The sequence below is a fragment of the Myotis lucifugus genome, unplaced genomic scaffold (genome assembly GCF_000147115.1).
Source record: "Myotis lucifugus unplaced genomic scaffold, Myoluc2.0 scaffold_16, whole genome shotgun sequence".
NCBI classification, from domain to species: domain Eukaryota; kingdom Metazoa; phylum Chordata; class Mammalia; order Chiroptera; family Vespertilionidae; genus Myotis; species Myotis lucifugus.
In genome coordinates, this window is record NW_005871064.1 from 1,741,629 (window position 1) to 1,764,580 (window position 22,952).

A 22,952-nucleotide genomic window follows, 5' to 3' on the forward strand; every position below is an offset into this window, starting at 1 on the left:
TCACGCTTCAGTGACAGACGGCACCTAAGTGCAGAAAACAAATGTAGTAAAGGTGTCCTTAAGTTTTTGAATATGTAACTTCATTTACTTGCGATTCATAATTTTTTTCCTAAACTGCTGTAAAATCAGCAAAAATGCCTTGGCGATTTTAGCATATTGGTTGGCACTCAAGTGGTTAAAGACAATGATTTGAGGCAAAAAAAAACAACAAAAAACACTTGCAAGGCCCGCCTCCCCAGGGCGATTGGTCCCCCCAGGGATGGCGCCCGGACCGCAGCGTCCCGTCCGAGGGGAGCTGAGCTCAGCGGGCGGGGCGGGCGCGGGTCCGGAAGTAGGTGAAAGGGCGCGGGCGGGGCCTCGCGGGCACCGCCCCCCGCCCTTAAGGTCTGGGTGCTGGCGGCGGCCCCTTTGCATCGCGGAGGAGAACCCCTGCGCCGCCTGCCCTTGCCGTCGCCATGGCCCTTCTCCGAGGTGAGCCGCGCCCCCTCTCCTCGCCCGCTGGCGGGCTTGCCCTCCCCAGGCCCGGTTTCGCGTCCCGTCTCGGCGGGGAGTCGGGGGTCCTGGGTTTACAGCTTAGTCTCCACACCAGTAAAGGGGACTGAAAAAACCAGCAGCGTCCACCCCAGAGGATGGTCTGGGTTAAGGAGGAAGCACTTGTAAGCCTGGGGCGACTGGGACTTCCGTGCAATTTGCATTTGAGAGTGGAGACCACGGTTCGCTGGCCTCTGACCTTGGAGGCCATGCTCCTCCTTCGTGCAGTAGTGATCCACCTAGTTCAAGTTCAGCTGTTGGAAAGGAGCTGCGCCGTGCACCCGAGGCACCCCGGGACGCCGTGCACCCGAGGCACCCCGGGACGCCGTGCACCCGAGCCACCCTGGGACCCCGTGCACCCGAGCCACCCCGGGACGCCGTGCACCCGAGGCACCCCGGAACCCCGTGCACCCGAGCCACCCCGGAACCCCGTGCACCCGAGCCACCCCGGAACGCAGGGGCGCAGCTCTGATGAGCTAGGCTGCCTCGGATCGGATGGGGGAGGAGGGGCAGGGCCTGCGGGGAGTTCTCCCAGAGTCGCCAGGGAATTTCTGCTGAGTGCCCTGCTCCCCCAAAGTGCTTGCTGGCGTTCTATGGGAAGACCTGTCTTACTCCCTTCCCCTTGAGTGTCTCCGAGAAAGTGCAGTCCCTAAATACATTCCAGGGTTATCAACTTAAAAAAAAAAAAATGATGATGTCAGTTCCCTTTCCTAGCAAATGCTCACAGTCAATGGAATTTTAGTTTTGAGGATATGGAAGTTTAGCCTTATTGTACGAATGGAACATTCGGGTAGAACACTTCATGTCAAGGCCCTCAGGAAAACGCTTGGCAGATTCCGAGAACCCACGTTCTTGGCTGTGAAGCCTGGAGCTGTGGGGTTTTATTCTGAATTTAGTGGACGGCAATAGAAAACCTTTCAAGTAGGGGAATGACGGGACCCGATTTCCACTCTGCCCAGATTTTGTCAGGGTCATAAAACTGTCTCTGTAGCAACCGGAAGAATTTAAGAACATTTCAGAATCTATTGGAGCCCTGGCCGGTGTGGTTTGGTGGTTAGAGAGTCGGCCTGAGCACCGAAGGGTCGAGGGTTCAATTCCTGGTCTAGGGCAGGTACTTGGGCACTGCCAGGGGCAGGTGCGGGCTGCTCCACGTGTCTCTTAAGTGGAAGTTTCTCTCTCCTCCCTCCTTTCTATTCTCTAAAAAATGAGAAAAATATCCTCAGGTGAAGATTAACAAAACTACAACAATAATACAAGAATCTTAGCCAGAGGTCCAGGCTACAACAAATGATGGTTTGGACCCTAGCTGGAGGGCAAAGGAGTTGGGGGAAGAGAGGGAGGGATGACTTGAGATAGACTTGGAGATGGATTTGATAGAACTTGGTGATAGTTGGCCGGTCAGTGAGAAGGACATGTCAACAGTGACTTTAGGTTTCTGGTTTGAAGTCTTACAGGGCGAGGAAAGCTGGAGAATCGATTTGGAAGAGAAAACTTGGCGCTCATGTGGAGGTGTCGGGTAGGCAGCTGGATAAGGGGATTTGGAGCTCAGAAGGGCTGAAAGGGCATGTGAACAGTTCAAGTGAAAAATAAGTATTCCGAGGCAAAAATGTAGTGTTATCCTATTTCCTACAATTGGGTTTAACTTGCCAGTGCTCTTTCCAGTTCTGAATTTACTACATTTAATTAATAAAACAGCAAGTGTTTGTTTTTTTCCTGGCCAAGGTGCTCAAAACACCCAATTCATTTAAAAGCTGCCTGGTAATGAGCATCATTTCAAAAAGAAAATCTTTTTATGATTTGTATTTAACATTGTATATGTGGTTTCTTACCCTTTTTGTATAATACAGACCCCTCTGATAATTTGATGAAAACTATGAACCCAATAAGGGAAAAGAATTACATCAACACCCGTATTAAGGAAGTATAAAATGTATTAAGTTTGTGATACAGAGTACTACGGTATTAGAGCTAGTGATCATAGTTTTACAAACCATTTCCCTGTTTTACAGATGAAGACGTTGATTCCAGAAAGGTAAAATAGCTTGTCTGTAATGACACAGAAAATGAGTGGCTGTGACTACAACCCAGGCCTTAAATTAAGCCTCATATACCAATTGTTATTGGCTAGTTAGAATCCATTAGAGGTGTGCACTTCTCAGTGGCATGCTGGGTGCTTGGAGGACTAGTGGATTAGAGAGAACATGTGACTGGTTATTGTAGGGAAACGGACACATTTGAATGTGAGCATGATAGAGGTTGGTAAAGATGATCATCAATTTATCAGATTTCTGTCAATCAGAATCCATCCCCCAGTTTTTTACTAACTCCCATCCCAGTGTTTGGTGTGAGTGCTCCTCCCTGCTCAGTAGCTTTGGGTTGTTTGTGTAGCAAGGCAATCAGGCTGCCACATTACTTTAATCCTAAAACTGGAAGGGATACAGTAAGTAGCAGTTTTTCTTCATTTGTCTTAGTTGCTGTCTGCACTTGCTTAATGACAAGTTAGTGTTTATCTAACAATGTGATAAAAATATCTTTTTTAAAAAAAGCAGGCAGAATTCCTGTTTCTCTTGTGTTTTTTGTTTTTTGTTTTCTCCAGTCACTGCACTCTAGATTAATGTCTTTTCACTGTCTTTCAGTTTTTGGAAATATTTAGCTTCTGAATTTTCAGGGCCTTTAAAAATAAACAGGATTGTAGTTTGGTGGTAAAGATTGTTACATTTTAGACCTTTTAACAGCTACATAACATTGGCATCAGCTCAAATAATTATTGACATGTTGTCCAGTTTATGAAATTGTAAGAAAAAAATCCTTTAAATTGTCTAGTCTTTATACCTACACATCCCAGATTATTTTAAAAATATATTTAATACCATCTTCCTATTCAAAACAATTGTATTCTAGTGTTAGCCGTACTCAAGATAACCTTTGCGGTCTGGAAGCACAAGTAAACAGAAGTGGTATCATTAACTAAAGGGAAAGTTCTTGCTTTTGTTTTTATTTTCCACATACACTCTTTGGTTAGTGTCTCATATTTCACCATTAGCTGTACTTCCCCAGACAAAAATGCTCTCTTAGGTATGAAGTACAGGGAGAAACTCATGAAAGGAAGCTTATGGAGAAACATGGAATTAGCCTTCATTATTTCTGATAAATCAGTGGTCATATACCTCCCTCATCCCATCCAAGTATCTCCTATTATTAACAGCTAGCATTAGTTTTGGGAAAACTTCCCAAGGCCAAGAGACCTCAGAAAGAGGCTGACAACTCCAAAATTACATCGAGTGTAAGGTAACTTACCGACAAGCCACGCCTTAGTAGTGAAATGGCAGATCTTTTACACCCAGGAGAGGAATGGGGCTTGTTATATATAGCCGAGTGGCACGAGCTGACAGGTGGCTGGAAGCCAAAGCCAGGAGCTAGCACAAGTGGTTTGTGAGCAAACACAGGAGATTTATAGCGAAAGCTCTGGGCTAACACAGGTGGCTTGTTGCCATGTGGCCCGGGCTTAGTAAGAGCTGTCTTCTCCAAAGCAAAAAACAACTCAATGGGCCCACTTACCTCTGCAAGAATGTATCCTTCAGGTGATACGGGTCTGCCTCAGTCACTTTAAGAACCAGAATCATTCACCTAACAATTAGTGTGGTACATTTGTTACAATTGATGAGCAAATACTGATACTATTATTAACTGAAGTCCATAGTTCACATTGAGGTTCACTTTTTGTGTTATGCAGTTCTTGGGTTTTGACAAATGTATATAATGGCATGTATCTACCATTACAGTATCATAAAGAGTAGTTTCCCCCAGCTGGTGTGGTTCAGTGGTTGAGCATTGACTTATGAACCAGGAGGTCACGGCTCGATCCCAGTCAGGGCACATGCCCAGTTGTGGGCTTGATCCCCAGTGTGGGTATGCAGGAGGCAGCTGATCAATTATTCTCTCTCATCATTGATGTTTCTCTCTCTCTCCCTCTCCCTTCCTCTCTGAAATCAATAAAAATATATTTAAAAAATAAGTAAATAAAGAGTAGTTTCACTTGTGCTCCACCTATTCATCCCTCCTTCCCCCTCCTACCCTCTGGTAACCACTAAACTTTTTACTGTCTCCACAACACACCAAACTAATATTTGTGGCCTTTTATAAATACCTGAATATTATATTTGTAGAGAATGGATCTCTTCTAAATTATAGTTACATATTGTTCCTCTTTTAGACTGTAAATTTCTCAACTGGAATGAAAGGAGAAGCTGAGGTATTTTTTTGTTCCATGTTTAGTTTGTTCCATGGAAAGAGATCACTAGCATAAAACAGGGGGACTATACTTAGATACTAATAGTAGTACAGTGTCTGAATGGTCTCAAGTATAGGTCAATATCTAGACACAAATCCATCATTAAAAGTTCCATGGTTTCTTTTCTTTTATCCTCACCTAAGGACATGTTTTTATTGATTTTTTTTTTTTTAGAGAGGAAGGGAGAGAAAGAGAAACATCCGTGTGAGAGAAAAACATCAGTTGGTTGCCTCCTGTACTCACCCCAGCCAGGGATCGAACCTGAAACCTCGGTATGTGCCCTGACTGGGAATCAAACCCGCAGCTTTTTGGTGCATAGAAGGACGCTCCAACCATATGAGCCACCTGGCCAGGGCAGTGCCATGGTTTCTTGACAAGATGTGGAAACGCGTGCTCAGATAGTTTGGGGAAGACTCAGTATATGCAAAGGTTTTCAGTTATCTAATTGAAAATTTACTTTACAATTTCGCAGTGAGCTTATTTAAAGCATGCGAAAGGACACTGACTCATCTGTGATTGCTTACAAACCTCTCTCGTTGCAATAGGTGTGTTCATCGTCGCTGCTAAGCGCACGCCCTTCGGGGCTTACGGAGGCCTTCTGAAAGACTTCACAGCTACCGACCTGACTGAATTTGCTGCCAGGGCTGCCTTGGCTGCAGGCAAAGTGCCACCTGAGACTATTGACAGTGTCATTGTGGGCAATGTCATGCAGGTTAGTCGGCCAGAGGATGGTATTCATTCCTGTTGCTTCATCAGTTTCTAAAAATAATTCCTTGAACATGTCATAATGGCGGATCAGTCCATAGTTGAAGGTATTTACGATTTGAGTAATTCTCTGACTCCAGAAGCAACGACATGTGTAACTCAAATGAGCATATATTCTGGAAACTACTATATATACCTAATTTGGGATACATTTCATTGCTTCTTGGTTTTTGGGTGTTTTTTTTTTTTCCAGTTGTATTGAGATATACTTGACTTATAACACCGTATTAGTTTTAGGTGTAGAACAAAATGTTTTAATTTATTGCTTCTAAATATATTAATTTCCCTGACTTATTTGAAGTTAATGGGTTTTCTCTCCTACGCACTTAAGGAGTATAGAAAACCCAAGCAAAAAAGGTAAAAAAAAAAAAAAAAAATAGAACAGCCCTAGCCCATGTGGCTTAGTTGGTTAGAGCATCATCCCGTGCACCAAAGGGTTGTGGGTTCGATTCCTGGTCAGGGCACATACCCAGGTTGCGGGTTTGATCCCCAGTCGGGGTGCATATGGGAGACAACAGATCATTATTTCTCTCTCACATCAATGTTTCTCTCTCTCTCCTTTGCCCTTCCTCTCTCTCTAAAATCAATAAAACTATCCACAAGTAAGGATTAAAAAAGAAATTAAAAATAGGACAGTGAGTACCACAAAGCCTTTTTACCTGGATGGGCCAATTCTTTTTTTTTTTTAATCCTCACTCCAGATATTTTTCCATTGATTTTTAGAGAGAGGGAAAGACAGAGAGAAACATCAATGTGAGAGAGAGACACATTGATTGGTTGCCTCCTGCACGAGCCCTGACTAGGGCTTGGGTCAGGGAGGGAGCTTACAACCGAGGTACGTGCCCTTGACCAGAATTGAACCAGAACCCTTCAGTCCACAGGCCGACGCTCTATCCACTAAGCCAAACCAACTAGGGCTGGATGGGCCAATTCTTCACATTTTATCAATTTTGCTTTAGCTTTCTCCACAGTAACTGCTGTTGTTACTATTGTGTGTTTTTAAAGTTACTTCTTTTCCTTCTTACTCAAAGTGTGATCCTTGGACCAGCACATTGCGTCACTAGGGAAATGTTTAGAAATGCAGAATTCTGTGCAGTCCTAGACCTATTGGTTGAGAACCCACATTTTAACAAAATGCCCCGTATGCATTTTTAAGTTTGGGAAGCACCTCTTACTCTCCTAACCAGTTGTTCATCTCTCCCCTCCCTAAGTCAGCAGGTCTCAGCCTCATTATCACTAATAAACAAAACAAACTATCAAACAAAACAGACTCATCGGTACAGAGAACAGACAGCTGTTAGAGGGGAGAAGGTAGCAGGGGGCTGGGTGAAAAAGGTGAAGGTGTTAAGTAAAAAACATGAAAACCTCATAGACAGACAACAGTATGTTGATTAACAGAGGGAAAGGGGGGTGGGCGGAGGTAGGGGCGGGTAGAAATGTGAACGAGACATGACTTGGGATGGTGAACACAATACAAATACAGATGATATCCCATAGCATTGTACACCTGAACTCTATATTATTTTATTAACTAATGTTACCCCAGTGAATTCAATAAGAATAAAAAAGTACAGTGATCCCATGTTATTCCCAGGGTATACATTCCAAAACCCTCAGTGGACACCTGAAACCACAGAGAGTACCAAACCCTATGTACATATACTATGTCTTTTTCTTATACATGCATACCTATGATAAAGTTTAGCTTATAAATTAGGCAGTTTCATGCATAGATTTGTTCTTACTGTAGGTCTTAGCAACTTCAGCATACCGTTTTTTTCTTTCCTTAGTAAGTCGAAACCTTTCACTTTTTTACTTAAAGGAAGCACTTTATGGCTTCTCTTTGCATATCTGAATGGCCAGCATCATTACTCTTGTGCTTTGTTTTTATTTAAACCATAAACACGTGTATTATATGAAATATGCTGTAACTATATGTGTTGTGTCCTACCTTAGAGCCATGTAGTTTATCATTTTTGATAGGTTGCCAACATTTCTATATACTTTGTCCTTAATTCCTAGATTTATAGAGGAAGTGCTTTTTCTTCTCCCTGTGTTCCAGAGTTCTTCGGATGCTGCGTACTTGGCAAGGCATGTTGGTTTGCGGGTGGGTGTCCCAATAGAGACCCCAGCTCTCACTCTGAACAGGCTCTGTGGCTCTGGTTTCCAGTCCGTTGTGAGTGGATGTCAGGTATGGCCAATATTATATTTAATTCTCTGAAATATGTTGAAAGTTATTAGAGAAAATGCCCCATTTAATATAGCACTGTGTAACACTGTAGGTTTTTATAACTAGAGGCCTGGTGCACGAATTCATGCACAGGTGGGGTCCAGCTGACCCGCCCCGATTGGGGCCGATCGGGCCCAGCCGCCCAGGGGCAGGGGTCGTAGGCAGTTGGCCGGCCAATGCCACCCCCTGGTCGAACTCCCGGTGGAGGGGACAATTTGCATATTAGCCTTTTATTATATAGGATGTTTATTAACACATTTCGTACCGCTCAGGAGTTTTCTCGTGTTTCTCGCGCCATCTGTTAAGGACCGCTCACGAGTGTTCTCCTTTCTCGCGCCCATGGAAAAAGGAGCGAATCTAGATACTTATGTAAATTTTGTTTGGTCCCTCTTCATAGAGGAAAATGTTTTACGCAGTACCATACGTTAAAAAAGTACTAGGAACTTTAATTGTTTAATTGTTTAATTGTTTTTGTAAATAAAAATGTTATAATTATTGAAAAACAACACCTAAAGTGCATTATGATGATTTAAATAACGTGCAGTTTGCCCAAAAACGTGTGGTCCCTGGCGTATGTCTTAGAGATTTCTATGCGGTACGCAATGTGTTAAGAGAGGTCAGTATAAGGGATGATTGGGCAAATAGATTTGTTCCCTTGAGCACAGGGAAAAGGCTTACAATAAAATCCAATTTTATTTGTCTTCATTTTATTACAAAATAAAATTAAAAACATGATTTTGTCATGAATAATTTTCTATAACAGTATATCTTAGTGGTCCTGATTTTCCCAGCAATCATTTCAAACGTCGGGTTCTTGGAGGCTTGTGATTTGCTTCTTTCCTGAGAAATGCAAATAGTGGGAAGAGTTGAAAGAATGAAATGGGTCCTTTGTATGAGTCTCCTAGGTTAACTTGGTTCTTGTAAATCTGTGGTCTCCTTCAGATTCGTCCATAATAAATAGGATAAATCTTGCTTTTGTCTTTTTAAATAGGATAAATATTGCTTTTGTTCTTTATTATCTGCTGATAGTCTGTACATTTAAACCAGACAATAACTCTGTACATTTAAACCAGACAAAACTCAAGATTTGTATTGAGTTAAGAATTACCATTCCTATCCAAAAAGTAGGTAGGATTTGTTACTTGTGTACAAATGATTGAAGACTGTAGTTCTCCCCTTCCCACCCATGTACTTTGGGAATGGATACTTTAGCATTTGCTTTAAAATTACTGTGAAAGTATTTCCTTTTGAAACACTGTAAGCTATGATAGTTACTTATTAGACTTAATATTAGTTTATTGCTTAACACATACTTTTTAATATGCACTTCTGTCATAATAAAAGGGTTTTGTTGTTGTTTGTTTGTTTTTAAATAGGAAATTTCTGTTAAAGCTGCTGAAGTTGTCTTGTGTGGAGGAACCGAAAGCATGAGCCAGGCTCCCTACTGTGCCAGAAACATACGTTTTGGAACCAAGTTGGGAGCAGATCTCAAGGTTAAAATTAAAAATTATTTCTCAAACTATTATGCTAATTATTTAATAACACCATTTGGTGAGAGAGAAAACTGATTTTGAAACCAATTTTATTAATAGGGGATTGGCAAGATATAAATTATATGAATTTCGTAAAGTATTTCAAAACTCTATTTTGGTTGTTAGTTTTGACTCTTTTTAAAAAATATTTTTTGCCCTAACCGGTAAGGCTCGGTGGATAGAGCATTGGCCTGCAGACTGAAGGATCCCAGGTTTGATCCTGGTCAAGGGCATGTATCTTGGTTGCGGGCACATCCCCAGTAGGGGGTGTGCAGGAGGCAGCTGATCGATGTTTCTCACTCATCGATGTTCCTAACTCTCTATCCCTCTCCCTTCCTCTCTGTAAAAAAAAAAATCAATAAAATATATTAAAAAATACAGTGGGACCTTGACTTACGAGTGTCCCGACTAAACGAGTTTTTTTGAGATACGAGCCGTCTCACGGCCGATTTTTTGCTTTGAGTTGCAAGCTCAAAAAAATTCAGGTTACGAGCCAGCTTCAGATACCCCACCGCTAGTTGGCGCAGCGAACGTCACAGTGATTTGACAGACAAGTAATTTGAGTTATGAGCTCCGTCACGGAACGAATTAAACTCATAAGTCAAGGCCCCACTGTACATATATATTTTTTTCTCTTGATTTCAGAGCAGAAGGGAGAGGGAGAGAGATAGAAACATCAGTGATGAGAGAGAATTATTGACTGGCTGCCTCCTGCACACCCCACACTGGGGTTTGAGCCCGCAACCCGGGCATACGCCCTGTCAGGAAATCGAATCTTGACCTCCTGGTTCACAGGTCGACACTCAACCACAGAGCCACACCGGCTGGCCTAGTTTGAACATTTTAATCCACATAAAATTAGATTCTATCTTAGCATACCTCTGGTAGGGGAATGAACACTTGTGGGAAATGGAAGAAGAAAGGAAGCAGATCAAAAAGATAGGCAAAGATTGAATTAATGTCTGCTGAATCATTAGTAAACCAAGTAACTAAATCTACCATGATTTATGGGAGTTTTCTTTCTGGAGCAATCTCCATTGAATAGATTTCTTCTTCATCACAGAAAACATTCTCTTTGAATAGAGTGTATACAACATGAGAATGATAGTACTGACAAAGAATGATGGTAGTATGGTGTCCTTCCCATATGAAAGGGCTAATGACATTTTACATTTTTAACATTTTTTCAGTTATAGTGATTGATTTACACTGTTCATTAATCTCTCACCTAGCCTTTTTGAAAGTTGAAAGGAATAAGACTTAGAAAAGATGAGATAGTTTTAGACACCAAACGTATTTGAGAAAACCTTTGGAAAGATAGATCGGAGCCTGGGCAGTGTGGCTCAGTGGTTCAGAGTCGACCTATGAACCAGGAGGTCACGGTTTGATTCCTGGTCAGAACACATGCCCAGGTTGTGGGCTCGATCCCCAGTAGGGGGCGTGCATAAGGACTCAGTGTTAGGTTTCCTATGGAATGTAACCTTGAGAGGTTTTTTGATTGTGGAGTAACTTCCTGTGCTCTCACCCTGCACATTTAGCATTGCTGGCTCTCTTCAGAGCCCCACGTTTAGAGAGAGAGGAGAAAGTGTCATTTTATTATGTCATTGAATGTTTTTTTAAAATGTCTCAGAATCGAATATGAATAATTTAGTAACAGTAATGCTATCAGAAAATCTAATTTCACTTTTATTTTTTGGAACTCTTCATTGCTTAAGGTTAAAGAAATTATAGCATATTACTTTGAAAGACATGCTTTAACAAATCACTTTATTGTTAATGTGTTTTAATAGCTGGAAGATACTTTGTGGGCAGGATTAACCGATCAGCATGTCAAACTGCCCATGGGAATCACTGCAGAGAATCTTGCTGCACAAAATAAAATAAGCAGAGAAGACTGTGACAAATACGCCCTGCAGTCCCAGCAGAGGTGGAAAGCCGGTCAGTGAAACAGGACATTATAACGATTCACAGAAAGAAAACTGTGGGGGGGGGAGGCTCGGTGAGATGGATGAAAAGGGAGTCAAAAAGTACAAACTTTCAGTTATAAAATAAATAAGCTCTGGGTATATAATGTACTGCACGGTGACTGTAGTTAATAATACTGTGTTGCATATTTGATAGTTGTTAAGAGAGATCTTAAAAGTTCTCATCACAAGAAAAAAATTTGTAACTTCCTCCTGGTGACAGATGTTAACTAGACTTATGGTGACGATCATTTTGCTATATATACAAATACCGAATTATTATGTTGTATACCTGAAACTAGTATAATGTTATATGTCAATTACACCTCAATTTTTTAAAACTAGGCAGGATTTTTACCGTTTCAGATAATGTTCATATAATAATATTAGTTTAAAATTATATCTTTTGAAAGTTACATTTTTTTTTGTCATTCCATTGTTTTCAGATGATTTAGATACTCGATTAATGATTGTAAAACTAACTGGAAACGTCTCTTTGGAAATACATTCATACTACTAAAAAAGTGGTACTGTTAATTGGCCCTACCCAGACTGGTACCTTTGCCAGTAGAACACTCTGAGAGCTATGATACACTATTAGAGATGATGGCTCCCGGGGGCTGCTGGGACAGAGAGGATGTCCTCCTCCATAAGTCGTGTTGTATTCACAAGGAGGGGATGATGTGTTTGGAAAAGACCCGTTGGGTATCCTTTTATGCTAATTGAGAATCATCGCACCTGCCTGGGAGACTTAGAACGAGTCCCAGGCCCTGGCTCTGGTGCCCCCGGTGACACCGCACACTGCTCTTCCACCAGTTCAAACAGCGACAGACAGTTCTTTTCTCAGTGTGGGGAGTTGAAGAAATCTATTAGTCTTCTGAGAAAGATTTTTAAAATTAAACTCCTAGAAGCAAATGGAAACTCTTATTTAGGGCATTAAATATTTACTTGGAGCAGGAAGGATAAAGTCCATCTCGGCATTTCAGAGGGGTAAGTGGAGTGGTGAGGCCCTCCGGGTCATCCTGAATTTCTTAGTTACACATTTAAAATGGAAGGCTGTTGGTCTAGAGGTCAGGAGTTATTAGTTCTGTTTCTAGTTTGGCCACATACATCTTATCCGACCTCAGCCAAGTCATTTATTCACTGAGCATCTGTAAAATAGAGACAAATATGTATCTCTAATAATAGCGAGAAAAAATATTTGCTTTCCCTATTTCCCTAATAGAGCTGTTATGAAAACCAACTAAGGGAAACGCTTAGCCTGCTGTAAAGTGTTATCAGAAGTAAGGTGGTGGTCCTGCCGTATCCCATTTTTGAGGCTTTGATTGCTATAGTCCACTCTAGTCAGCTGTTTTACTTAGAACTGCTCAGTAATCACTCTTAGAACTTCTTCAGGTTGCTTGTCATTAAATTTCAGGCATAGATTACTGTGACATAGGCAGCTTGGTAACTTTCTTTCTCATTGTGGGTTGCTTGTCATTAAATTTCAGGCATAGATTACTCGTGACATAGGCAGCTTGGTAACTTTCTTTCTCATTGTGCGAAGAACACTTAACATGAAATCTGTCCTTGAAAACTTTTAAGTGTATATTACATTATTGTGCAACTTGGTAACTCTTTAGTTACTTCTTACCTCACCCAGAGAAGATTTTTAAAGGGCATTCAATCCATGTGGTGTCATTACACGTGTAGCTAACAAATACTGCTAAGATTTAGCAGCACCTTGTACAGAAAAAACTGTAGTAAAAAAGAAAATTATAATTTTAAAAGGTGCAGAATGCATCTGCATAGAAACATGATCGCATATTAAATCCTCCAATAGGCAAGTAAGTTATCCTATATAATAAAGAGCTAAGATGCAAATGGTCATCACGCCCTTGAGCCCCCAGCACGGAGGACCTGAGGCTGCGCCCCCCGCCCTGCAGGGCTTGACGGGGGTGGGGTCGGCCGGGTCTGGGTCTCATATAAGTAATAAAGGCTCATATGAAAGTAGACCAGAAATTAAATTGAAGGATATGTTTGACTTAGTTTCTTTTCTTTCCCCCCATTCTTATATTCCTTCAACTATTTCAGCTAATGATGCTGGCTACTTTAACAGTGAGATGGTGCCAATTGAGGTGAAGACAAGGAAAGGAAAACAGACCATGCAGGTCGATGAGCATGCCCGGCCCCAAACAACCCTGGAACAGTTAAATAAACTCCCGCCCGTGTTCAAGAAGGAAGGAACCGTTACTGCAGGGAACGCGTCGGTAGGTAGCTTCACAGATATTCTTGAATTCTTCTCAATTTTTGATGCAAAATAATCATGCAGTGTCTTTCAGATACTTTTCATGCTAGTCTTTAGTTATGTAGCTTAAAGTAATCAAGCTCATATTCTATTAATTTGGGTTTTTGTAGTTCAAAGTATTTTCGGTAGGTGCCCTTATATTTCCATTTTATAGTCTTTTCAAAACGTTAGAAGGGAATCTACCTGGTTTATTATTTTAGTTTTCATAATTTTTTCTTTCTCATATATACAATTCATCAGATTTCTCCTTATATCTACCTGCATCTGGCTATAGGCTTTTCCTTGGCATTCTTTCCATTTGTATTCTGTGCCTAAAATAATCTCTTTAATCCACCACTAGCACAAATTATGGCACTGCTTCCTATGTAATGCCATAATCCTAATCGTACTGCTTCACTTTGATGAACTGGATTCTGTACCCTCTAGTTAATCTTCTGTTTTTGTTTCCAAGGGGGTATCTGATGGTGCTGGAGTTGTTGTCATAGCTAGTGAGGATGCTGTTAAAAAACATAACTTCACACCACTGGCACGAGTTGTGGGCTACTTTGCGTCTGGCTGTGACCCCTCTATCATGGGTATTGGTAAGTTGGTAGTTATATACACTGGTTCTGCTCTATTTCTGGAGCTAAGTCTTCTTTGTCATTCTCATTCCAGAAACAGTAGCCAAATCAAGGTCAGTTGTGGAAAAGAGATTGATAATCAGTCTTTTAAACAACCAATCTTTATGAAAAACTGTGTTAGTCTCCGTGGGAAAACCAAGACCATGTAAACTCCTTGTGGGCAGTTATCATGTCTTCTTGTCCATTTGAATTGTTTAAAATTAACAGGCAGAAAATAACAGAGAAGAATTACAAAGTACTGACAAGATTTTTTAAAAGTGAGATAAGGGAAATCCTGGGGGGATGTAGAGAAGGCTGTGAGCAGATGAACACCCTGTCAGGTGTATTGCGTGTGGTCATTAATGTCCGTGTGAGTGAGAAAACCGTGTGTTGTCTCAGGAAGTCAGAGTAATACTCACCTGTCTCCGCTGAGGCGTACTAGGAAAATGAAGAATTATAAACAGTATATCTCAATGTGCAAAGCACTGGCAGGAGGAGGTTTATAACTCCCTACAAGCATTATGGTCTTAGCTGAAAAAATATGAATGCAAAATAGAACAAAAGGCTTTTAGCAAAATGCACTCCTAGGAATCGCAGATGATGCTGAATTTTATTTTTTATTTATTTTATGAAATTATTTTTTTTTTTTTAAGAAAGGCAGACTGCCGCCCTGGCCAGTTGTTCTTGGTGGTTAGCTCTCCGGCCCTTGCATGGAAGGGTTGTGGATCAATCCCCGGTCAAGGGCATGTACATGGGTTGCAGGTTGGATCCCTAGCCCTCCACATGCAGGAGGTCACCAGTTGATGTGTCTCCCTCACATCGCTGTTTCTCTCTCTCCTTCCCTCCCTCCTTTCTTCCACTCTCACTAAAAAGCAATGGAAAAAATATCCTCAGGTGAGGATTAACCAAAAAAGAGAAAGAAAGGCAGATTGTCACACACAGCGCCTCCTTTGGATGTGTCTGGTCTGGGAAATGGACCTGGAGAGCTGGTTTGGAGGTTCTGGCTGGGGAGCACAGCTAGCGTCTACCCTGGACGAAAGAATGGTCCCTCCTCTATCAGGGAAGGTCGTCCTCCTCGGCCAAGTGCACAGCCTCGGGAGGGACGCACATGGAGCAGTGAGGGAGGAAGGGGACCCCGCCTCGCCAGCCAGTTCAACCTGGCCATCAGTGGGGTGACAGATGTTGCATCCAGGTCGCCCTCACAACTGTTGCTGAACTTTAATAGTTCCTGTCATCATTCTCTGAGGAAATGGAGCCAATTAGGTACCTCACAAAAATAAAATTGGTGCCCAAAGGTTCTGATCTCTTCCATCTATACCCTCATACCCCAAGGAGAAGCCTGCCCTGGGGTTTAGATTCAGATTCTTGGTAGGCCCAAAGACTTTTTTCATGAACTTAGGCCATTTTTTTACTAAATGGGTTTCTGAAGTAGGTCCCCAGATAGAAGGGATGCCTTGCTGCTGAGCTGCCTTCTCAAAGATCCTTCAGTGTGTCAGCCTCCAGGTCCTACTCAGACAACACCCTTATGCTGATTTGGGACTAGGTTAGTACCCACCACATTTGCTGCCGTGTCCTGCACAGAATTTCTAAGAAAATTCACTGTGTTGCAAATTATGTCACCAAAAACTGCAGACTATGTAAACATCTGTTAAAAAGTCAACCTTTTTCTCCTATAGCCTTAAAGTGTATTAGCTTTCATCTACCTGCTATCAGCAAGACATACCTTTGTCACAGAGATGAAAGGTAGCTTGAAAAATTAAATATCTGTATATCATTATGGCATTTATCACTTCAGCATCTAGAGCAGTGGTTCCCAACAGCAAATGATCATCAAAATTCACCCATTGCACCTAGATGGTTTTGATGATCAATCAGATCTATCTGATAAGGGTAGGTAGTTATTTTTTAGTTCTTTTTCAGTTTAGCCTCATTTAATAGGTTCTGATGCATTAACATAATGAGTAAGCAAAGAAAATGTCGTTGGCCTTCCTTCTATTCCAGGGCCTGGGCATTTCCCTCCTAGTACAGGGAATGCATTGTGGAAGGAATATTCTTTTCCCTCCGGGCTTGCCCAAAGCTGTACATGCCAGCTGTCCCACAGTGTCAGATGTCCCAGACAGTCCATCTCTCGGTGGCAGTATAGAATCACACAGCTACCCACGTGAAGAACACTGGGTTAATTAGCAGGGGAGAATAGATCATCGAGTATCTGGTGGGGATGGATTCGTCAGTCTAATGTCTAAGAATAATTGTTCCTTCGTTATACAATTATTCAACACATAGCAATCCTTAGCCCTGCAGAGTGGCTGCAGACCCACACAGAAGGGGGAAAGCCACTGTGTGAATGTACCACAGCTTTTCATCCACTCTTCGACTGCTTCCAGATCTTTTGTTTTGTTAATCCTCACCTGAGGATATTTTTTCCATTGCTTTTCAGAGAGAATGGAAGGGAGGAAGAGAGAGAGAGAAATATTGATGTGAGAGAGACACATAGGCTAGTTGCCGCCCTCATGCACCCGGACCAAGGGCAAACCAGCAACCCAGGTACATGCTCTTGACCGGAAATCGAACCGTTGACCCTTTGGTGCGTAGGCTGAAGCTCTAACCACTGAGCAATGCTGGCCAGGGCTGCTTCCAGATCTTGGCTATTGTAAATAACACTGCAATGAATACAGGTCTCACTTTTTGTTTCTTTATTGTTACATCATTTAATAATGTGCTTTCAAGGTAGCAAGATTTGTGGCTACTTACCAGCTGTCACATTATTTACCTGTTTAGTAAAGATGGAAAAATTTGATGCATAAATAAATATAAGACGAAATGGATTTTTGTGCTAATACAGGTCCTGTCTCTGCTATCACCGGGGCACTGAAGAGAGCAGGGCTGAGTCTTAAGGACATGGATATGGTAGAGGTAAGTATTCTACTTTTTTCAACATGACTAACCCAACTTCCAGAGCATAAATGGCTTCAGTTTGGTATTTTATAGCTCTTTCTGTTTTAGTAGTATTAGCCTTTCCAAATGATGCACATCTAAATAAGTGTTGCTTTCATTACATGGCTTATGTTCGTACTCTTCCTTACCTGATTAAAATGTTTCATTTATATTTGAATAATTAAAACAGCCTGATTTTTCCTACTAACATAAATTCCTGGAAAAATATTAGGACCTTATGACTTCATTACATTTTAGACTGTTATATGCTTGCTGAATCGAAGTGATTTTAATGTAAAGTGGGGGAGAAATAAGTAACTTTAACCCCATTTTATGGATTAAAGTGAAAAATACAAATAGAGAATTGACCTAAAAGTAAAACATTATCTAGTGCCAAATCTAGAAGTTTCTTGTCCTCCCCCCAAGGTAAGACATCCTCCCCTCCCCAAAATTTATCTTGGTTTTTAGTTGTGGCTTGCTTTGGGTTGTACCTATCACAGTTTTTAGAAAAACTTTAAAAATTCTGTAAACTTAAATTTATTGATTTTTTTAAAATGTTAGTTTAGAACAAAGGCACCTGAAGTATTTAGCACAATTAAAAGAAGAAAATACTTAAAGATGGATTATGTACATTCTACATTTGGGGAATATTTGAAAATTTTAAATAAGTATGTCTCTCTGCTTGACAATGGTAAATAATTAATAGAACAAAGAAAATCTCTCTACTTAAATTGGTAGCAAATGGGCCTTTTCCCTCTGTGTGATTTCCTCTGTGGTAATCTCTCACCCAAAAGGCAGTAATCAACAGTTCAGAGCCTCCAGGGGGGCTGCTTACTTACCATATTTGTATCAGCAAATAGATACCACTAAATTTCTGACTTTAGATTTCATACCTAAAACTCTATTGAAATATATCAGCTCTGCAAAGCTATTCATTATCATATACATATATATAAAAGCCTAAGTGACCTTTACAACTGATCAACCGAACGACCGGTTGACTAGTCGCTATGATGTACACTGACTACCTACCGGGGGCAGATGCTCAATGCAGGAGCTGCCCCCTGGTGGTCAGTGCGCTTCCATAGCCAACGTCCTGAAGCTGGCCAAACTCCCAGCCCCTGATCGACCTGATCAGGACTGGGTGAGACAGGCTCTGATTGGCCCGATCACCTGCCAGGCCGAGGGACCCCACCCGTGCATGAATTCGTGCACTGGGCCTCTAGTAGATGTATAAGTACTCAAGGACATAACTCTTAACACCCTGCTATGATTGTCTTTGGAACATTTGATGATTATGTGGTGGTTTTTTCTTAGGTTCAAAAGCCTAGTTTCACAAGCCTAGCTTCACAACATATTCTAGGACTCTTAGTACCTCCTTGAGCAGGACTGTATAAAATGGAAAAGTAATGTTGAATCTAAGGACAAATAGAGCACTATCTTGAGAGAGGATAAAATATAGTAGGAAAGAACACAAGATTCAATTTTGATCCCAACTCTAGACACGTTACCTTTCTTTTTTTTTTCTTTATTGATTAAAGTATTACATATGTGTCCTTATCCCCCCTTCCCCCCTCCCCCGACCCCCGCTCATGCCCTCACCCCGCTGGTGTCTGTGTCCATTGGTTATGCTTATATGCATGCATACAAGTCCTTCGGTTGATCTCTCCTCCTTACCCCCACACATTACCTTTCTTAAAATCACTTTTCTTATCTGTAAAATTCCCTAACTAAGATCATATGAAAATATAGTGCTTAAAAACTTGAAGTAAGGTCATTCTCATAGCCGGCCTCATAAAGTGTGATACAATATGACACTTTTCCGTTCTACCACATTTTGACATAGTAACCATTCCTCTTATGTATCTGGCTCTGAAGGTTTATTCTTAATTATCTATCAGTCTCTTCTTGGAAGTATGGGTAATAATACTGGGGAGTAATAATAATAATAATGGCAAGCATTTTTTAGTACTTGCCCTGTGTCAGGTAATACACTAGACACTTACTACCTATGATTTAACTTAACCTTGACAATAACCTTAGGATGATACTGCAGGCACATTTTACTACTGAGTAAATGTGAGTGTCAAGAGAGTTCAAAGAACATGCATACAGCCAAGATTTAAACCGTCTGTCTGGCTCCAGAACCTATGGGCTCTGCAGTATCCCACTGCCTCTGGTTTCACTTATAATATTACTGCGGACTTCCTTTTTCTAAGGGATGCATTTGACTGAAAGTACCATTTTCAAACCTGTTATTTTTACAAAGAACAACTAAAAATAAATTAAAACAACCTTGCAAGGTAATTTAAATAGAAAAAAAACAACAACAACAAGCAAAATTACCTATCAAGAGTACTAAACAATTCTCAGTTAAAAAGCAGTCTGTGGCCATAGCTGGTTTGGCTCAGTGGATAGAGCATTGGCCTGCGGGCTGCAGGGTCCCGGGTTCGATTCTCAAGGGCACATATCTCAGCTGCAGGCTCGATCTCCAGCCCTGGTTGGGGCCCGTGCGGGAGGCAACCAGTCAAGGTCTCTCTCTCACATTGATGTTTCTCTCTGTCTATCCCCTTCCCTTACCTTGTTTTGAAGGTGAATGAAGCTTTTGCTGCCCAGTACTTGGCTGTTGAGAGGAATTTAGGTCTTGACCCAAGTAAAACCAATATAAATGGAGGAGCCATTGCCTTGGGTCACCCATTGGGAGCATCTGGATCAAGAATTACCGCACACCTGGTTCACGAATTAAGGTACTCGCTAGAAATCGTTGCATTTCAGATTTGCCTCTTTTGTAGACATGCATGGATTTAGGTTTCTCCAGAACACCCCATTTTCATTCTTCCTCAGATCCCCCTTGCACTGCTTCTCACCAGGGACCCCTTTTCAGCTGACCTTAGAGATGAGTCCATTGACTTGTTAGCGGCTCTGCTCTTGGCACTGTGAGGGGTAGTCAGGCCTCCAGCCGCAGCTTCTTGTTTCCAGGAGTAGTTCTGGCAAGCCCTGCATCCAGATCTTAGCAGGTGAAGGCAACAGGTTGACCATCGGTGCTTTCCACACTGTATTGGCCTCCAGTCGCCTCCGCCTGGCCTTCCTAGATCTTGTCCATGCCAAACCTATTGAGCCTGCGGGCCAGCAGCAGGTCAGGACAGTACGCTGCCGCGTAATTTGTCAGGCCAGCCTGCGCACCGTACTTTGGGAGTTCGTGAGCATAAGCTGCCCAGGCTGTCATATCTCCTATGCAGACATACGCAATCTGACAAAGGATACCTCTGTTGGCTACACCTAATGTCATCCTGTTTTGGGTGTGTTGTACTTATTTTTGTCCTGGATCACCAGCGTTTCCAGGCCTAGTAATCAGTTTTACCCTCTCAGACTTCTCAGTTTCACTTGGAATCTCTAGAAGTAGGCCTTATTCTGGACAATTTTAACAAACCCCATGCTGTGGATGAGAGACCCCCATCCCCAGCTTGCCACCACTACTTTAAAAAAAACACAACATTCAGTTTTCCTAATTCTTTCTCCTGTTGTGACTATGAACTAATATTGAGGAATGAGGAAAACATTGAGACTATGATCTGAATGCGAATGAATAATACATATGTGGTTATCAGTAATTCTATTTAATTACCTAATTAACTTCGTTAATTCTTTATTTGAGTAGATTTCAGCCACTGCTTTCTTCCGTAGGCGCCGAGGCGGGAAATACGGCGTTGGGTCGGCTTGCATTGGAGGCGGCCAGGGCATCGCAGTCATCATTGAGAGCATGGCCTGAGAGCACGGCGCCCGCCATGGCCCACTCTGACTTCCTCGGCCAGGCCCAGCGACCCGGTGACCATGGGAGCAGCTGCAGAACTGGCCACGCCCCCCATGGAAAGTGATGGAGTTTCACGAAGGGATGGTGAGGAGAGATGCGTTTCCCATGATTAGAGCCCGTGCCAGAATAAGTTCTCTCAGGTTTACACCAATATGATGTATTATGAACTAAAATCCGGCTACACAAGGCCTTCAGAGCAGTTGTATCCTTGCCAGATAATCACCATTTATGCCTTAGATAATGTGATCTCAAGGAAATTGAATAAATATTGCCTAAACTCGGCTAATCCTTTCCTGTCATTTTTTATATTTTCAAAATGTTAATTGTGGCAAAATACACGTAACAAAGTTTACCATCGTCACCATTTTTAGTGTACAGTCAGTGGCATTAGGTGCACTCACATGGTTGTGCAACCATCATTACCCATCTCCAGAACTTTTTTCATCTTGTAATAGAACTATGTGGCTATTAAATAATAACTCCCTGCCCTGGCTGGCGTGGCTCAGTGGTTAGCGCGTCGGCCTGGGTACCAGAGGGTCATGGGTTTGATTCTCGGTCGAGGACACATACCTGAGTTGCAGGTTCGATTCCCAGTCCCAGTTCGGGGCGCATGTGGAAGGCATCCAGTGGATGTGTCTCTTACATCGATGATTCTCTCCTTTCTCTCTCCCCCTTACCCCGTCCATTCCACTCTCTATAGAAATCAATGGGAAAAATAGGCTCAGGTGAGGATTAACAAAACAAGAGAAAAAAAGCCCGACCAGAGGTCATGGTCGGATTCCCAGTCATGGTCAGGGCACATGCCAGGCTGGGGCTCAATCCCAGTAGAGGGCGTGCAGGAGGCAGCCAATCAATGATTATATTATCTCTCAACATTGATGTTTCTGTCTCTCGCTCTCCCTTCCTCTCTGAAATCAATAAAAATACACATTTTTAAAAACAACTCCCCATTCCTCCCTCCCTGCAGCCCCTGGCACCCATCAATCTACTTTCTCTCTAGAAATTTGACTTTTCTAGATTTCTCCTATAAGTGGAGTCACACAGTATTTGTCTTCTTGTGACTGGCTTATTTCATTTAGCATAATGTCCTCAAGGTTCACTCATGTTGTAGCATGTATCAGAATTCCCTTTTTTTAAGGCCGAATAATATTCCATTACATGTATATACCACATTTTGTTTATTCGTCATCTATGAACATTTAGGTTGCTGCCACTTCTTAGCTACTGTAAATAATGCTGCGGCAAACCTGGGTGTTCAAATACCTGCCCATGGCCTTGCTTTCAGTGCTTTTGGGAATATATCCAGAAGTGGAATGGCTGGATAGTATGGTAATTCTATTTTTAATATTTCTAGGAATGGCCATAATGTTTTCCATAGCAGCTGTACCATGTTACACTCTTATCAACACCGCATAAGGGTTTCAATTTTTCCACATCCTCGCCAATACTCGCTATTTTCTGCTCGTTTTTATAATAACCATCTTAATGGGTGTGAGGTGATATCTCATTGCAGTTTTGAGTTGCATTTCCCTAATTATCGTGACTTGAGCATCTTTTTCTCTGCTTATTGGACACTCGTGTATCTTTTTTGGAGAAATATCTATTTTAAATCCTTTTCCTGTTCTTTTAACTAGAGTTGTTTATTTTTTCATTGTTGAGTTGTCTTGTATTATTTTTGTAAATATTTTGAAAACAGGTTTAATTTGTGTGTTGAGTGATATTCATAATCCATCCTGAGATAAATGTCCACAGAGCAAAATTACTGCATTTAGTCTTGATATTAATAAATGATATCATATTAGATTCTTTTCTTGAATAAAGATAGTGCTGATTATGTATTTTAAGTCTTCAAATACATTTGAGTGGAAACACAGCTTCCTTAAGGAAGGTTTATGTTCATTTTAAGGACCATATTTTTAAGTGGAAAGTATGGGACTGAGAAGAGGCTAACAGTCAAGTCTCAGAAGAAGGCAGGCGACACCCCTTCTCTCCCCCCACCAGCACTTCC

At 41.7% G+C, this 22,952-nt stretch overlaps 1 protein-coding gene and 1 pseudogene across 2 annotated transcripts; one reads left to right on the top strand and one right to left on the bottom strand.

Moving 5' to 3' along the window:
• The first annotated feature begins 317 nt into the window (after positions 1-317).
• Positions 318-21,230, top strand: ACAA2 (acetyl-CoA acyltransferase 2). Of its 2 annotated transcripts, XM_023750836.1 has the most exons (11): positions 387-471; positions 2,541-2,563; positions 5,368-5,534; positions 7,650-7,778; positions 9,194-9,310; positions 11,140-11,287; positions 13,387-13,562; positions 14,052-14,181; positions 17,042-17,112; positions 19,726-19,880; positions 20,818-21,230. In XM_023750836.1, the coding sequence occupies exons 3-11, from the start codon at positions 5,529-5,531 to the stop codon at positions 20,900-20,902; spliced, it is 1,017 nt and encodes a 338-aa protein (XP_023606604.1). In that variant the 5' UTR covers positions 387-471; positions 2,541-2,563; positions 5,368-5,528; the 3' UTR covers positions 20,903-21,230. The 2 variants fall into 2 exon arrangements, with proteins under 2 accessions (XP_006085155.1, XP_023606604.1); XM_006085093.3 differs by lacking the exon at positions 2,541-2,563 and having other exon boundaries at positions 318-471.
• Positions 20,080-20,811, bottom strand: LOC102423351 (annotated as a pseudogene).
• Positions 21,231-22,952: the final 1,722 nt, after the last annotated feature.

Coding starts and splice junctions, on each gene's coding strand:
- ACAA2 (XM_006085093.3), top strand. Junction 7,779..9,193: donor CCGTTGTGAGTGGATGTCAG/GTATGGCCAATA, acceptor GTTTTTAAATAG/GAAATTTCTGTTAAAGCTGC. Junction 19,881..20,817: donor CACCTGGTTCACGAATTAAG/GTACTCGCTAGA, acceptor TTTCTTCCGTAG/GCGCCGAGGCGGGAAATACG.